Source organism: Felis catus, chromosome A3, assembly GCF_018350175.1.
Source record: "Felis catus isolate Fca126 chromosome A3, F.catus_Fca126_mat1.0, whole genome shotgun sequence".
Lineage (NCBI taxonomy): Eukaryota > Metazoa > Chordata > Mammalia > Carnivora > Felidae > Felis > Felis catus.
This window is the reverse complement of record NC_058370.1, coordinates 99,451,847-99,469,475: the sequence shown is the minus strand read 5'-3', so window position 1 is coordinate 99,469,475 and position 17,629 is coordinate 99,451,847. Positions and strand designations below refer to the sequence as shown.

Below are 17,629 nucleotides of genomic sequence, written 5' to 3'. Positions count from 1 at the left end.
AAATGGAGCTCACCTTTGTGGCAGGAAAAGTCGGTCAAACAGAATAGCTTGGTTCCGTGCTGAGAAAGCACTGGTAATAGGGGCAGTTTGTTCACTTGACAGATATGGTTTTTATTCTGAATTGCTTGAGAGGGTGGACTCTGGAGCCAGACCACTTGGGTTTGAGATGCCATCTGCTTCATCTCTCTGTGCCTCTTGCTCACCTGTAAAATGAAGACAATAATACGCCCACCTTATAGGGCTGTTGGCAGGGGCGGGGAGGGGGCGGGGGCTGTCAAATGATGTGTAAAGCATTGTGCCTGGTAATGCTCAATGACTGTTGGCTACTTTATTTTTGTGATCACGCCCTGCTGTGTGGGCTTGGTAATGGCTGGGGGAGTGAGGGTTGCTGCAGCACTCTGTAGGCTCAGTAGCGCGCCCCCCCCCCCCCCCCCCGCCGCCCTCACCCCCAGTCCAGGCAACATCTGTGCATGAGTTAATTGCACTTGTGCACCAGGGCTAATCTGGGCCTTGCCAACGTCCCTTTCATCTGAGCCAGTTGCCCCTCAGCAATCTTGGGGTCACAGACTCTACAGTTGAACCCAAGAAAGTGGTAGAGCCCAGTACCTTCCGCCAGTCACCACCCTCGGGCTCACCAGGCTCTCAGAGGCTGACCCAGGTTCACCCTGCTTTCTAGAGCTGTGGGAACAGGACACGAAGGAGACCCACAGACTGCCCGTTGCCTGGCTAGCAGCTTGGATGTACCTTAATTCGCTGTCCCGGTCTCTGGTTATTGAGTATTGACGTGTCAAGATTGTACAGACCCTGGAGCCAAATGGCCTGGCTTTTGGATTCTGCTATGTGGCTGCTTAGCGTGTGGAGCCCTGGACCTATTTTACCTCAGTTTTCCAATTTAAAGTGCAGGTAAGAACGATACCTCTAAGGTTCTGCTCAAACACAGGATGGAGTGCTGCAATTGAATCAGCCATTTAGGACATTAAAGTGCCATATACTGTCACAGAGAGGGACTTTGTGAGCCTGGATGATCATGTCAGTTCTGAGCATCAAAACCTGAACAGGGGGCGCCTGGGTGGCGCAGTGGGTTAAGCGTCCGACTTCAGCCAGGTCACGATCTCGCGGTCCGTGAGTTCGAGCCCCGCGTCGGGCTCTGGGCTGATGGCTCGGAGCCTGGAGCCTGTTTCCGATTCTGTGTCTCCCTCTCTCTCTGCCCCTCCCCCATTCATGCTCTGTCTCTCTCTGTCCCAAAAATAAATAAAAAACATTGAAAAAAAAAATTAAAAAAAAAAAAAAAAAACCTGAACGGAAAGGAGGTTGATCCCAGGATCTGCTCTTGGCCTTGAACATGTCTAGGATGTCATTGTAAGCTTACCTGGCTGATCTTTGTTTTTTATGAAAAGGGAGGAAGTGAAATAACATTCTGATTGAGGTTTCCAGCTATGGTGGCTTCTGCTAGATGCAGGTGTTTCACTGCACGTGTATAATTTTACGTGTGGGACAGAAGGGGGCTCGGGTCTCAGAGGTGGTTGGATTGTGTAAATGATGAGAATGGTCGGGACTGTTGACACTGCATTGAGACCTGGAAGGTTGGGATTTGGTGTGTAGGCTCTCCCTTCGCTGTGTGACTCTGGGCAGCTCACCCCACCCTTCTGATCCTCTGTGTCCTCATCTCTGAAACACTGCTTGTCCCTCCCTGCCTGCCTGGAGGGCAGTTGGGAGGCCTGACTACAGAAGCTCTTAGGAACTCTACTGGGCTGGACAGAAAGGGATGGAGGGCTGGCAGGGTTATTTCTTTGTTCTGGGCTGTGTGTCTGGGGGTATGTTTAGTGGTCACGGGAGCTGCCGTATTTCTGATCATTTTTCTTACTGCAGGTCATTTCATGGGCAACAATACAGTGCTTGATGTCTTGCGGCGCGAAGGCTATGAGGTAGAACACGCCCCCGCTGGACGACCCATCAACAAGTAACCTTCCTGTGCTTCTATCCTGGTTGGGGAGCAGCTAGCAGAGCCGAGACCCCCATGGGGCTGCCCCGGCACCAGGGCGGGCTCTACCCTGAGGGGCTCCAGAGGCCCCCAGCACGGCTATTACCACCTTCCCTGCCTGGCCACTAAATGGACACTTGGCACCCGGCTCCGCTGGCATCCTGTTGTGGCTGGGGCTGTGTCAGACGTGGGTTGGCTGGGCGGACACTTTGGGCAACAGAGGCCATTCTGGCTTTTTTCCTCAGCGGCCTTGGGGCAGAGAAGGAGAAGGGAAGATTACCCCATGGTCCTGGGGGCTCCAGGAGGGGTCATTGGGCTTAATGCTTAGTGCCTTTCCAGTGGGCATTTGGGAAGTTTCAGGGAGGCAGACGGTGGAATCAGTCATAACACAGGGTCAGAGGGGCTAGAAGCGCAGGGCGTGGCTGTGAGACCCTTCTCGGGACAGGAGCAAAGCCCTTTCTCTTTCCCTGGGCTGTTCCTCCCCCCAGGTCTGTTTCTCATTTTGATGGCTCTGTGGACCCCTCCCTCCCCTCCGAACTAGTCAGCTTGGGCCACCGTAACAAAATGCCACAGACTGGGCACTCAAACAGCAGAAATTTATTTTCTTACAGTTCCGGAGGCCAGAAGTCCAAAATCAAGGTGTCGGTAGGTTTGATTATCCCTGAGGTCTCCCTTCGGCTTGCATGTAGCCTCCCTCTCCCTGTCCCCACATGGCCTTCCTCTGTGCGCACACAATCCTAGTGTCTCTGTGTGTTTAAATTTCCTCTCATAAGGATACTAGTCAGATTGGACCAGGGCCCGCCCTAACGACCTCATTTTATTTTAATAACCTCTTTAAAGGCCCTGCCTATGAATGCAGTCACATTCTGAGGAACTGGCTATGGAGGCTCCAACATAGGAATTCAGCCCCTAACACACGCCTTTCCTCGCCCCACTCCCTCCCGACCGCGCTCACCAGCGCCCCCTCCTGGCAGGGATCCCAGCGGTAGTGAGGAGAAGGCCCATCCTTTCTACTGAGGGGTAGAGAGGGGGGTCAGCTGTGGTGTCAGCTTGATGGCTGCCCTTCCCCAGGTGCCCTCTTTCTCTTCAGAAGGCCCACCTTCAGCTCATGTTGTTTCAAGCTAGGGCCTCTCCCCAGCCCCTCACCCCAGAGGGTCCTCCCTAGTGGTCCAGTTTCCACCCGGGAGCCAGGATTCTCCCAGTCTGCCTCCTAGTGGACAATCGTGGGTACGTCCTGGGCTGTCTTACCCCCACCTCTCACGCCCTACGTCCAGTGCGTCAATAATAATGGTTCTTCAAATAGCACTTCTACTCTCTAAAAGCCCTTACCTGAGACTTCTCATTTCTCACCTCCATCACACCTCTAGCTTCCTCTCCTCTTGGGTTTGCTCCTCTCCTTTTTCATGGCTCTCATCCTCTGGTCCATTCTTCGCTCTCTGTGGGACTAAATCTTGCAAGTGCCCCTTCCTCAGAAACCTTCGGTGCTTTCTGACTCTTCTCTTCCAAAGTCCAGTTTCTTCCTGCTGGTGTTTTGGCGCCCAGACCCCAGCACAGATGTGCTTCCTGCATCAGAAAACCTTCTGTCTGGGTCGCTGCCGTCCACCTCCCCCTGACAGCAAAAATCCTGCCCCTCCTTCAGCTCTGCTCACTGCCCAGGTCTTGATCCTTCTCTCTCTCCTGTTCTCCTTCAGCCCTGGAGGGAGAATCCAGCCCTTAGTGGTTCTCTGCCTGTTTCGGGGGGACCGTGTTCTTCTGGAAAGCGGGTGCTTTGTCCTTTCTCAGCCCCTGCCCCAGGCTGACTGGGCTAGTATTTGGCACACAGTCCTTGTGGGTGCTGGAGAGGACCCTTCCTGGAGTGTGCGTGTGCATGCGTGTACGCGTGTGGATGCGCACGTATGTGCACAGGCATGTATATGTGTGTACATGCATGCGTGCATGTGTGCACATACATGCATGTGTGCGTGCACGTGTGTTGATGGTTATGCTCAGGCTTCCTACTTCTGTCTCTAACCCTAATACCTGCCTGTGGGAGGAAGTGAGGTCAGGAATCAGTATTTTAAAAATCTCTCTGTGATTCTGGTGCACGGTGAGGGCTGAGAACCAGTGCTGACATTCAGCTGGGCTGCTCACATTCCCAGGGGAGGAAAGAACATTTATTGACCGACTGTCAGGTGGCAGCCAGGTTCACACGGACTGTCAGTTAATCCTCAAAGCCAGCCTGTGGGGTGGGTGTTTCTTCTCCTTTACTGATGGAGAAACTGAAAGATCACACAACTAATCAGAGCCAGGGTACAGTTCAGGCTCCTCCGCCCACACATGCCTTCTCTTTCTGCCCTTTCTTCTTCCACGTTTTACTTCCTGGATCCTTTGTTCGTGCAGCTTCCTCGGCCAGACATTCATCCCCCATCCCCGCCCCTAATTCTATCAGAATCTGTGAGATCCAGCACAAACGCCCCATGTTCTTCTCTGCTCCGGCCCGGGGCCACCCCCTTGCATGATCCCCAGGGGTTTGGTGTGTGCTCTGCAGTAGCTATCCTGGCGTCTGGCACACAGTATGTGCTCCATTAGGATAGTGTCTATGAGTTTTTAGCGGCGAGCTGTGCTCCAGGGGAGGCCACGAGGGAGCATGAAGTCTGGAATGGAGCTCCGGTTAGGGAGAAGAAGGGGTGAGGGGATAAGGGCCCAGAGTGGGGGAAACGACCGCACTGAAGGTGTTGGCAAGGGCCAGTGCAGTGGCTGTGGAGACACCTGCTTCCCTCTTCCCCTCCTTGGCAGCTGTGTGATAATCCCTGAGGGATGATACGGGGACTTGGATCTTGGGCGGGCTGTGTGGGTGGGGGCAGGAGGCCTTCTAACTGGTGACCTAGCTCACTCTAGGCCTGCCAGCCCCTCGGGTCTTGGGGTGGCCCAGTTAGGTGGACAGTGAGGGGAGGGCTACCGGCAGCCACTACCCTCCTGTATTCAACAGGCTGGAATACACAGGCAAGGCCCTGGCTGTGAAACTGCGCTTCCCTGGGCAGCAAAGAGGAAGGGACAGGGGTCCTGCTGGGCTGATCCCAAGTGTGTTTACCCAGTTCCCCAATCCCACACCTCTTCCCAGGATAACGGATGCTGTATTAGGGTTTTGTGGATTTTTTTTTTTTCCTGCCACAACAAATTATAAACTCTGCCCTCAAGCACTTATTTTACGGTTCTGTAGATCAGAAGTCTGACACAGGTCTCAATGGGCTGAAATCAAGGCGTTAATGGGCCGTATTCTCCTCTAGGGCTTCTAGGGGAGAACCTGTTTACTTGTCTTTTCCAGATTACAGAGGTTGCTCACCTTTCTTGGTTTGTGACCCCTCCTTCCATCTTCCAAGTGACTGCATTTCCCCGAAGTTCTTCTGTAGTCACATCTCCCACTGGCCACAGAAAGTTTTCGGGCTTTAAGCACCCATGTGATTAGATTGGGTCCACCCAGGTAGCCTGGGGTAATCTCCCATCTCAAGGTCCTATATCACACCCACAAAATCCCTTTTATCAGGAAAGGTAACAAACAATAGTATTCACAGGTTCCAGGGATTAGGACATTGACATTTCTGAGGGTCAGTATTCTGCCCACCACAGCAGAATAATACCAATGAGGATCTGGTGAATGTCCATTTGGCTTCACAGTGGGGTGCTCCAGGGTCCTGGTCAGCCATGCTGGGCTACATACACTGTCACTCATCCCCAGACAGTGGGACTGGAAGAAAGGGGCATCCACATGGAATGCATCCTGGGTGCTCAGCCCTGTGTGAAGCATGGTGCATGGGTAGTTTTAATCCTCGCAGCAACCAGGTGAGACAGATCAACTTTATAGAAGCAGAAGAGGCTCAGAAAGTATAATTATCTTGTTCTAGTTTCCAGTCCTGGGCTCCTTCCTGGATACCACATGTCCTGGATACCACATACCCATGTACCTGTGGGTGTGTGCCCAGGAGACAGGCCATGTCAACCAGGGTGTTTCTTTCTCGTAGACTTCCACGAAGTGAGTAGATTGTGTGAAATGCTGGCAGGGGACTAGCAATCTCTCAAGCACAACAAGGGCCCCATATTGTGGCCAAAATGACCATGGACTTAGGTTTCATAAGTAACTAGAGGTTTCACTAAACTTTGGGAATTCAGATGGACTGAAACAGGATAACCTAGAACCTCAACCTGGGATGGGATGCTTAGGCTAGCCCAGAAGCTCTGGGGTGAATTAGGCTGTGTTCAACAGCTGGGATTTTCTGTACCTGGCAGAGAAGCAGCCACCTCTACTGCCCTAGGTCCCTTAATCCCATGAGCATTTGTCTGTAGGATCTTTCCCTGGAGGTAATAGTGACACTACTCTATATTCTCCATATTTCCTAAGGTGAAAATAAGTTAGCTTCATAAACTGAAAAAAAAAAAAATCTTGGTGTATATTATTTGAAAATGGCACTGAATCCTTGTTGGGACCTAGGGCAAGGAAATTTATTTCCCTGGTCCTCAGTTTCCTTAATTATAAAGTGGGTGTTATGAATCTGCAGGACATCTCAGCTGTGAAATATGAGAAAGATAAAAATCAGGAGAAGTAAAATTAATTTCTTCTGGATTAACGACCCCCCCCCAAGAGTAATTAACTAATTAACTTGGTTTTCAAGCTCTGGCCTCGCCCACCTGCAGTAACTGAGCTGAGATCTTGTGTCTCTTGTGAGTTGAACAGAACCAAAGCTGTGATTTGCCCCCACTGTAAGGATCCACTGCTTGAAGCCATAAGAGCTGAGCCCTAGTGAATTTGAGTCCATGCTCTTTGCAGCAGACTTTTTTGAATGCCTACGGTGTACCAGGGCCTGTTGGGTTATATGGAGGTCAAAGATGACATAGATATAATCTCTGCTGGGGCAGAGGGCCTGGGCATGGGGGCTGCCTGACCATCTGATCCCGAATCCTCTAGGAGGCCACAGGAATCTTAGCCTTAGGTGGAGCACTTTCCCCTCTCTAGGCTCCAGTTTCTTTGCTGGTATAATAAAGAGATTCATCTAAGTGGTGTCACACTTGTGTGTCAGGCATCGTGCTGGGCTCCGGACACAGTGATGAATATGGCAGGTCCTGTCCTCCAGGGGCCTTTTCACTGTGACTGTATGTTGCAGGGGTTCCCAGCCTCAGGTTCAGAACAGGGGCCTTTCTTTGCCGCTTGAGGAATTCCCTTCTTTTACCTTTTTTGCCCAAACTGAGTCTTTCTCATGTTCATTTTCTATCTCTTATACCTCCTGCCTTCCTCATACAGGGCCATGAATATTAATTGACATCTCAGGTTGTGTCAGATTGTGGGTCAGAATTGAGCCCTGCTTCTGACAGGTGGGCTGTTCATCAAGGCTGAATCAGGGCAGAACGACGGAGTTCTTATATATGCTGGTCTGCTGCACCCACATGTCAAAGATGCACATAACACAGGCACTGCTTCCTTTCCTCAGGTGGATGGGAGCCTCAGGGCCCTGCCTGCCTAAGTCAGGAGACAATAGGATTGACCTCTAGTGGCTGGATTCTTCTCTTACTGCCCCCTCCTCAACCCCAACTAAACTCTTGACAAAAGTCCTGTTGTAGCAAGAAACTGGGTCCTTCTCATGGCTTATTTCCTCACTGGAAGATATTTTTTGGGAGCAGGGTGGAGAGGCGGGAGAGGGGGGAAGGCTAGAGTCACATTTAGTGGAAAACTAGAAGCAAGTTTCAGTTTCTCATCAGTTGTGAAAAACATGTTGTCTTTGGGAAAGATGGTTTATGGTAGGACCTGGGTTAAGGCGGTTAGAAGCCAGCCCTGTGAACACTAGCAGTCATTCATGTGGGGGGTTGGGGCTGCCACAGCCTTTTTCTGAGAAGAGCCCTTACCAGGGTAAAGGAGGGGTTAACATGGTTAAGGGTTACTTCAATTGTTCTAAGTAAATGGCATTTAAACTTTTTTTTTTTTAATGTCACTTTCAGTGCTGTAATCTTCAGTGACTTTCTACATAGCTGTGACCCCTTGTTAGGGAAGGGCAGTAATTATATGCAATTAAAAAGAAATCTTCTATTTCCTCCCCAGGGCTGGGGGATTTGGAATGACTACTGCAACAGTATGTGAGGGAAAAATTAAGGCATCAAAGTGATCAATTCTGGAGGTGGCTTGGAGGACGCTCCCTAGCCAGCTTGAACTTTCACATTATCCTCCTCCCCCCTCCCCCGTTCTACGTCCCTGAGCCCTGAGAGCTGTGTGACCGTCCTTCAAATCCATCTTTCCTCCACCCCGGTTCACAGGGAGACGAGTAGAAGTCCCTTGTCGGGACCCGCCTCCTCTGCCATCTTTGTTCCGGAAGTGCCTGCCTCAGAAGCGCGGGTACCGGAAGCTGGGTCTGCGGTTCACTCGCTGTGGCCTCCCCACGTGTCCCTGCCTGGAAGTGCCCACCTGGGAGGCGGAGCGGAGCGGAAGTTTCGGAAGAAACGGAGGCGGCATCGGCCACAGCGAAAGCAGCGGCTTCGGCAGTTCAGCGATCTGTGGGTCCGACTGGAGGAGAGGTGAGGCGGTGATTTGGACCTGGTCGGCCGGCCAGGAGCCCATCCCCGGCCTCCATCCGCCCCACCCGGTGTCCCGGTGGGGAGCAGCCCAGGAATATCCCTCACCCTGCTTGAGAAGGGGAAGTTCAAGGCTCTGGTGGGGATGAGCAACCCCCTTGTGGACCAGCCTTTGCTGTTGCTTAGAGACTTGGGCACTGAGATGAACCCAGTAATTAAAGGCAGTTGCTTCAAGCCAGAGTAAGGGCTTTGTTACCTTTGTTTATCTTTGTTAAAGGAGGAATGGAGGTGGTGGTGGTGAGCATGCATGGGTGTGCGTTGATTTGCGAGCCCTTTCTCCACTGCAGCTTCGGGAAGATTTCATAGTTTTGCAGAGCTGGAAGCAACAGGGAACAGGCTTGTTCAGCCCCCACATTTTACAGAGAGCGTGGTGACCACAGAATGCACTCTCAGAAGATGCTTAGGAGGTGGATCAGAGGTGGATGGAGGAGTCAAAGGTGGTGACTCAGCCTGGTCTGCAGGGCATAAGGCTTCTGGAAGAACTACACCAGAGAGGCCTGGGATCCAGGATCCAGTTCAGTTCAGCGCAAATGTATTGAGTTCCTCCTGGGTGCCTGCTGTTGTGTCGGGTGCTGTGGCTTTGAAGTACACCAGACAGGCATTAGCTCTCTGCCTTCATGGAGTTTGCATTCTAGCGAGGAAGCCCAGTTTTGATATCTGCAAAGGGTGCTGTGGGAATGTGCTTGTGTATGTGTTGGAAGTTACTATTTAGGGTTGGGGGAGTAGTCAGGAAAGGCCTCCCTCAGTGAAGGTAACTTTTGGCTGATGCTGAGTAGAAGGCTGACAAAGTGAAGCCCAATGACCAGAACTTTTGAGTCTGGATCAGGAGATTCAGGGATCCAGTACCTGCATAGGTGCTTGATAATAAATGTTGAATAGATAAATAGCTGAACAAGGAGGGGAAGGAATTCCAAGCAAAGGGAACAGTTTGAAGGCCTGGAGAGAGTGAGCACGTTGAAGAAACCAAGATGAAATAATTATGGTTGGAGCTGGGGGGGTGGGGATGGGGGGAAGGGGGGGAAGAGTCAAGTGGGGTGGTGTGGGTCCAGACAGGAAATGGAGTGGAGTGACAGAGAGTCTCATGCCTGTGGAAGTGAAGAGCCACTGAAAGGTTCGAAGCAGGCGTCCGGTGTGCTCTGGGATTGGCATTTTTTAACGGATGGAAGCTAGCAGCCAAAGGGGACCCGGAGAATAGGGATCCTGTTGGTGTCCATGTTCCACATGACCAAGGGTAGCTCTCCAACCATCCTTCATTGGTGGAGGAATAAATTGACCGGTTCAGTACTTTTTCAATTTGGGCCATTTCTTTTTAAGGTGGCCTGGAGTTGGCCACTTTACACCAGAGCTGAGCTGAAAGGTCCGGGTGAGCCTGAGATCTTGGGCCCCTCAGCTCATACTGTCTTGACCTGGGATGTCTGCATGGTGTTCACTCTGGATGTGAGCTGGGGTAGGGGAGAGAGCCAGAGACCCAGGGAGGATGCCTCATGGCCTGGATGTGCCTCTATGTGTGGTCAGTGAGGAGGGGCCCTGCCTGAGATTGCCCAAAGGCTAATGATAAGCAAATCTGAGTTGGGCCTTCTTACACCTAGAGTTTTTTTTTTTTTTTTTAATTTTTTTTTTTCAACGTTTATTTATTTTTGGGACAGAGAGAGACAGAGCATGAACGGGGGAGGGGCAGAGAGAGAGGGAGACACAGAATCGGAAACAGGCTCCAGGCTCTGAGCCATCATCAGCCCAGAGCCCGACTTGGGGCTCGAACTCACGGACCGCGAGATCGTGACCTGACTGAAGTCGGACGCTTAACCGACTGTGCCACCCAGGCGCCCCACACCTAGAGTTTTAATAATCTTTGAACCAAGAACCATGTAGCCAAGTGAGAGTTGTCTGTTGTGCTGGTCTTAGCAGCTGTATTACTTGGTTTTGTTGTAGTGGTAGTATCGAGGGACAGAGACACAGGAAGCCTATTAACATACTAAGATCCATTCTCGTCTTTAAAGAAGGGAGATGCAAAGAAGCTGTGTGGGCGTTTGGGGGCCCTGGAGTATCCAGTGGCTCCTGCTGTGCTCTGTGCTCTGAGCTTCTGTGTTTTTCTTTCCCTCCTAGTGCTGAGGTCCCACAGCTCCAGGTCCCTGTTCTGGATAGGCACATCTCTGCCGAGCTGCAGCTCCCTCGCCATGGGCATTCCCGCCACAGCCAGATGGTAGCCAGCAGTGCCTGTCTGTCTCTCTGGACTCCTGTGTTCTGGGTGCTGGTGCTGGCTTTCCAAACAGAGACACCCCTCCTGCAATGACGGGAGGAGCCAGGCCAGGCCCCTGACCCCTTGGACTTGAAGGATGGCTATTCCTGTACTCCACACCCTGTTCTGGCCTTGATAGGTCCAACCCAGGAAAAGAGAGAATAAACGTTGATTCTTCTCTTTCCAAGGAACGACTCTGGGTTATCCAGCAGTGCTGGGGGTAGGTGTACAGTTTTGTAACATAATGACTTGTATGAAAATAATTGTAAATGAATTATATGGAAATAATTAAATGTCTTTTCTTTGTAGATTTTTCCCCACAATGTGTATATGTTATGCAAACAACTCTTGCTCACACCCTCTGAATATTGTCACTGCTTTACCCCTGGGCCCTACTCATACTGGTCCTACCTGGCACTTTGGATCCTGACCCTTTTCTCCTTCCTGCTGCTCCTCTTCCTACTCCTGGTTATGGATTCAGGGGAGTCAGTAGGCCATAGGAGCTTTGTTCTGTTTCCTGCGCTCTGACAAGTGCTTTAATTATGTATGTGAGTGTCTCACCAACATGCTGAAGACTGGATGAATGGTAGGCTTTGTCAGAGGTGCTGTGTAAGAAAGTGGGTTTCAAACGCTCCCCCTTCCTGTCTTGTTATTTATTTATATGCTGATGCCTTTTATAAATAAAATCTTATGAGGGAGTCTCTATAAAATGAGTAAGAGTAGAATTGTCTCAGTTGAGTCTCAAATGGGAACTTTTAGCCCTACCTCCCACCCCACCTCCTGTTTGGTCACCACACCCACCCCGTGACAAGGTTTCCTTATGGGCCTTCGAGCAGCTCACAGAAACCCAGAGGGTCTGCCCAGGACTTGGAAGTAGATGTGTTTGTTTCTAATCTGGTTTACGGTAAGCTTGACTGCCTGGGCTTGCAGTTCTGTGGTCTTCCCTTCCTAGACTTTCTTGGGGGTGCATCTCAGTCATTTCCAGGGCCCAGAAGGTCTTCCGGGTCTACTTAAAGAGTGGTGCGATGGTACTCAGGATGCATGTCCTCCACCTTCGCTCCATTCTGTACTCTCTGTATTGCAGGGGGAGGAGGGCTAAACTCTCCCAGATTCCCTTGCTGCTATGACCGAGATTCTCCTAATGGCATAGACTTATGTGAGACTTGGAGGGTTCAAGGGGAACACAAGACCTTTTTCTTCAGTAGTGGTGGCAGTTACGGGTAGGCTTCAGCAGACAGAAGTTTGTGCAGTGGCCAGGCCGTGCGTTTCCCTGTCCAGTCACCTGCTTCACAAGCGTGTTACAGTTGTGAGGTTGGCTCAGTTTCCTACAGCTTTCTGACCTGGAATTACAGCTGCTGTGGTGCCGGATGTCAGCCTCTGACTTCTGCGGCTGCAGCCATTCCCGTGGCTTAGTAAGCACCTGTTCCTGCTTGGAATGCCAAGAGTCGTCTCGGTTCCTGCTCTGAGCTCTAAGTACAAGAATTGTTCGCTGCTACTCTGCAACTTCAGTCTCTTCTTAACTTTGATAGCTATGGGGATGAAGGCAGAGGTAAAAAGGGAAGGTGGGATTACTGGGCCTGATTCAGTTCTTCCAAATTTCTGGAAGGGGGTGGTGTGTCTTTATCCAGAGGACCACATGCTAGCCGGGTGGTTCCTGGTTTCATGACTCATATTATGGCTGAGGACATAAACAGACCCTTGTTGGCACGGCTGACACAAGATGGTTTGCCACAGGTGACTGCTCCATCTCGGTACTGGCCCAACAACCTCTGCTTTTGAGGTGGCAGGGGCTCTGGTGCGCCTGGGTGGGACTTGGATGCTTTCTACACAGGTTCATCCTAAAGTGGAAGGGGAAATTCTGTCCTTGGGCAGGACCAATCTCCACTTCTGTGAAGCACAGCAAGCTCTTCTAAGGATGGTGGGATAGGCCCATAGAGTGGGGGAGCTGGCACCATGGGGTCACGAGCTTGTTGTCCAGCTCACTTGCTCATCTGCCTCCCATATGTTGGGATCTGAGCCTTAATCTGGTCTAGAAATGGAAGCACCTGGGGCCGTGTGACTGAAATGTACACTGGGCCTTTTACGTCAGCGTGAAGAGGAAGGAAGCCCATCTGGGTAAGGAATTGGTGAGTTCTGACTCTGCCCAGGCACCCCCCTCCCTCCCCCCAAGTTACTGATGGGAAGCTGCCTGACTCTCGTATGGAGGAGGGGCAGCAGGTTTAAGAGGTGAGTGCTGAACCCACTGCTTTCGCATCAGAGCTTGAATTACCAACTCAATGAAGCACTCAGACACTTTATTTTAGGTTAGAAGAGAAAAGCCACACTAACCATCCTTAAGTCAGACCAGAAGTATAGCTGTTTTGCTTGCATATGTTACACGGACCTTTGTCCCCATCAGGAAAGACTTTTGGCCTGGTTCTTTTTTAGCAGGAGGTGGCAACTTCTCACTCATTTAGTTGGCAGAGCAAAGCTGACCCCTTGGCAATCCAGTAATCTTTGGACCGCTTGGAGGGTAAGAGCACAGTTACCACAAAGTTGGTGGAATGACCTAGTAAAGGATACAAGGACAAAGGCTTGTTACTTAAAGAATAACTCCTTGATGCAAAGAGCAGTGTACTGAGAGTCAAGACACCTGGGTTTCAGACCTGACTCAGCCTCTGTAGATAACGGGTAAATAGTCCTCTACATATTTCAGTTTTACGCTCTATAGAATGAAGATGGTAGAACAAATGATCCTTTAGGACCTGTCTAACTTTGACTTTGTATAACCTTGTAAAGTATGTTTCAAATTCTCCGCAGTCTGACTGATGGAACATTGGAATAGATTCAGCCCTGAGCTTTTAGTGGGACTCAGGATGCAGTTGGTAGGTTGGGCATCCATTCGTTTGTCCATCTGTCTGTCCATCCGCCCATCCATCCATCCATCCATCCTCTGTTCTACCCTGCAGTTAGGCACCAGTGCTCCTGAAATGACCAAGTGCAATAGCAGATATTTTGTCCTCAGCTCTGGGACATCTGAAATAAGAGGTCACTTTTGCACTTTTTTTACTGTGGGCCTGTATGAGGGGCCAGGATGAGTGTGAGAAGAAGAGGGTTCTGCCCTCAAGATGACACTGCATTCACAGCAAACACAGTCTGTGTAGAAGTTGGGGAAAGGTGGTGGTGTCCCCAGCAGAGAAAGCCTATATCTCCCCTTTCCTTACCTTTGTATGCCATGCCCTGCCACAGTGCCCTGGCAGGGACTTGAATGACATTTTCTAGTATAAATGGTATATAAATGGTACACACACACACACACACACACACGCACACACACACACTGTATGTGTATTGCATTAGTTTGATTCAGGATTCAAGTAAGATCCGTGTCTTGCCATAGTGATGTGTCTCTTAAATCTCCTTCAGTTGGTAGGTTACCTCTCTGTTCCTTTTGCCACCCCCTTGTAATTGTTGAAATAACAAGGCTGTTTGTCCTATAAAGTTTCCCAGAGTCTGGACTTTGCTGACAACATCCCTGTGGTGATTTTAAATATGTTCCTCTGGGGCGCCTGGGTGGCTCAGTCGGTTAAGCGTCCGACTTCAGCTCAGGTCACGATCTCGCAGTCCGTGAGTTCGAGCCCCAAGTCGGGCTCTGGGCTGATGGCTCAGAGCCTGGAGCCTGCTTCCGATTCTATGTCTCCCTCTCTCTCTGCCCCTCCCCCGTTCATGCTCTGTCTCTCTCTGTCTCAAAAATAAACATTAAAAAATATTTAAAAAATAAGTATGTTCCTCTATTCATGTAAAGGGGGTGGTTAGATCTAGAGACATGATCATATTCAGGTTTGAGTTTTTTGGGCAAGAATACTTGAAGAGGTGGTGTGTACTTACATCAGGAAGTACCTTATGTCTGATTGTCTTTCTTGGCATGTTAGTAGATGTTGATAATTATTACGTAGAGCTATTATTTCATTAGGGTTAGTAATAATTTTAAAGTTTGGTGATGAGGGGTGCCGGGGTGGCTTAGTTGGTCAAACATCTGACTGTTGGTTTCAGCTCAGGTCATGATCCCAGTGTTGTGGGATTGAGCCCCATGTTGGGCTCTGTGCTGAGCATGGAGCCTGCTTAAGATTCTCTTTCTCCCCCTGTGTCCCCGTGCCCCTCTGCCCAAGTCTCGTATGTGCACATGTTCTCTGTCTCTCTCAAATATAAAGTAAGAAAGAAAGAAAAAAAAAAAGAAAGGAAAGAAAGAAAAAGAAAAAAAGTTTAGTGATGATTAAGTGTAAAGAATCCACCTGTGATTTACTTTTCTCTGTAGTATGAGATAGGGTCTAAGTTTGGTTGTCAGCACCATTTGTGGAATAATTTGTCTCTCACCAATTTTAAATGATGCTGCTACTCTCAACAATAGCTAAATTATGGAAAGAGCCTAAATGTCCATCAACTGACGAACGGATAAAGAAATTGTGGTTTATATACACAACGGAGTACTACATGGCAATGAGAAAGAACGGAATATGGCCTTTTGTAGCAACGTGGATAGAACTGGAGAGTGTGAGGCTAAGTGAAATAAGTCATACAGAGAAAGACAGATACCATATGTTTTCATTCTTATGTGGATCCTGAGAAACTTACCAGAAGACCATGGGGGAGGGGAAGGAAAAAAAAAAAGAGGTTAGAGAGGGAGGGAGCCAAAACATAAGAGACTCCTAAAAACTGAGAACAAACTGAGGGTTTATGGGGGATGGGAGGGAGGGGTGGGTGGGTGATGGGTATTGAGGAGGGCACCTTTTGGGATGAGCACTGGGTGTTGTATGGAAACCAATTTGACAATAAATTTCATAATAAAAAAAAATGATGCTGCTATTATATGCTGAGTTCCCACATATACACAGTGTGTTTCTGGGCTCTCTCTCCAGTGCATTTGATCTATCTGTTGATTCTTGTGTCAGTACAACATCATTTTAATTACTACCTTTTCTTGGTTCCTCTTGCCAAAAGGATAGTTTCTGTTGGAATTTTAGCTAGCAATAAGACAAATGACTTTTAAAAAATGGGAAAAAGAACAGACAGTTCATCAAAGAAGATATAAATAAGTACCAGAAAAGATGGCTAATGTCATTAGTCATTAGAGAACTGCAAAGTAAAAACACAAGAAGATACCACATATTCTATCATCTAGATAGCTAGCCGGCTGCCATCTAAAATCAAAAAGGACTGATCATCCTAAGTGGTAGGAAGTGGAGGAACTGGAGCCCTTATGCACTGCAGGTAGGAAATGTTAAAAGGTATGGCCTCTTTTAAAACAGTTTGGCTGTTTCTTAAAAAGTTAAACATGTACTTACCACATGTTTAGTCTTTCCACTCCTAGATATTTATCCGAGATAAATAAAAACTTATGTCCACATAAAAACTTGTTCATGCCATTAATTTTAAAAATACCTTTTAAAATGTTTTTAGATTTGTCATGGGAGTGGGAGATCGAGACATGATAAGTGTCTATTGTAGTTCTATTCTGTACGTTACTCTTTGAGAATATACTTGAAGATTTTATTAGAAAAATATTTATCAGTATCTGTATTCTCCATTCAAATGAGAAAATTTAATTCTTTCTACCCTGTCCCCTCTCCTATATTTCTCTCATCTGGAAATTTAGTTTCAAGTTATTATTGAAATCATTTTTATGGTCAAAGTATTACAGATTTAAGTGTGTGTGTGTGTTTTAGAGGGCCAGTGGTGATTAATTTAGAGCCATTGTATGTCCAAAGAGATCTTTATTACACCTTTCCTTTTAATAATTTGGTTGCTTTTGCAGTTCTGGTGCAAAGTTATTTTCCCACAGCCTTTGCAGGTGTTTGTCTATTATCTTTTTATGTGCACTGTGTGGATAAAGAGAGAGATGTCTGATGTCAATCTGAGTCTCATTCTTGGGAATTTTAGTCCCAATGTATTAATATATTTTAAATCTTTGCTTTGAGGATTTTCTTTATCACTGATAGTGTTAAGAATCACTTTGATATATCTTTGCAAATTTAATTGTTTGTTGTATGCTTTAAAAAAAAATCATACCTGCCACTTTGTGAGATCTTGTGATCTGAGGACTCAAGTGTTTGTTCAGTTCTGGGAATTATCAGCCATTATTTTTTCAAATATTATCCCTCTTCCATTCTCTTTCTCCTTCCAGATTGCCTACTAGATAAATATTGGAAAATTTGGCTCCTTTCACAATGTCACTTTATTTTTTTATTTTTTATTTTATTTTTAATTTTTTTCACAATGTCACTTTTTTAAAAAACTGACTCCTCAGCTCATTCTCTGCTCACTCTTTAGCTGTGTGCATTCAGCTTACCTGTTGATACGGCTTTCTTTCTACCTGGTTCCTTTTGTCAGGGCTGCATCTTAGTTTCAGACCCACTCAGATTTCCCTTTTTGCAACACGGCATTCTGTCTTGGGTTTATTTTTATTTAATGCTATTTTATTTAATGCCATTTTTAAAAATGTTTATTTATTTTTGAGAGAGAGAGAGTGAGAATGAATGGGGAAGGGGCAGAGAGAGAGGGAGACAGACTCCTAAGCAGGCCCCAGGCTCTGAGCTGTCAGCATAGAGCCTAATGTAGGACTTGGACCATGAACTGCGAGATCATGACCTGAGCCAGAGTCAGACGTTTAACCAGGCGCCCTGGGTTTATTTTTAAATCTGTTTTCTATGATGAGTCTCAGTGACTTTGGTGAGAGACTCCTGTCTACTTAGTCCATCATTTTGAAATTAGAAGTCACTGTTCAATAAGCTCTATTTTCTACTTATTAGGTTAATAGAAAGAAAGCATTTGTTTTATAATGTCAG

General features: G+C 48.3%; 2 protein-coding genes across 18 annotated transcripts in view; one reads left to right on the top strand and one right to left on the bottom strand.

Moving 5' to 3' along the window:
* The window catches only part of TRABD2A (TraB domain containing 2A), an 80,935-nt gene extending 69,819 nt beyond the window's left edge, over positions 1-11,116 (top strand). For 10 of the 11 annotated variants that reach the window (XM_045054481.1, XM_045054482.1, XM_045054487.1 and 7 more), the window contains 3 exons: positions 1,870-1,960; positions 8,258-8,515; positions 10,676-11,116. In XM_045054481.1, coding sequence (XP_044910416.1) covers positions 1,870-1,960; positions 8,258-8,515; positions 10,676-10,862 — 536 coding nt within the window. In that variant the 3' untranslated portion in view covers positions 10,863-11,116. The remainder of the gene's footprint in view (positions 1-1,869; positions 1,961-8,257; positions 8,516-10,675) is intronic. The other variant, XM_045054483.1, reaches the window with a different exon arrangement.
* Positions 11,117-13,085: 1,969 nt separating this feature from the next.
* Positions 13,086-17,629, bottom strand: part of DNAH6 (dynein axonemal heavy chain 6) — a 246,725-nt gene continuing 242,181 nt past the window's right edge. For 6 of the 7 annotated variants that reach the window (XM_045054471.1, XM_045054474.1, XM_045054475.1 and 3 more), the window contains one exon: positions 13,086-13,356. In XM_045054471.1, the coding sequence (XP_044910406.1) occupies positions 13,253-13,356 (104 nt within the window). In that variant the 3' untranslated portion in view covers positions 13,086-13,252. Of the gene's footprint in view, positions 13,357-16,853; positions 16,977-17,629 lie in introns of all 7 variants that reach the window. The other variant, XR_006595700.1, reaches the window with a different exon arrangement.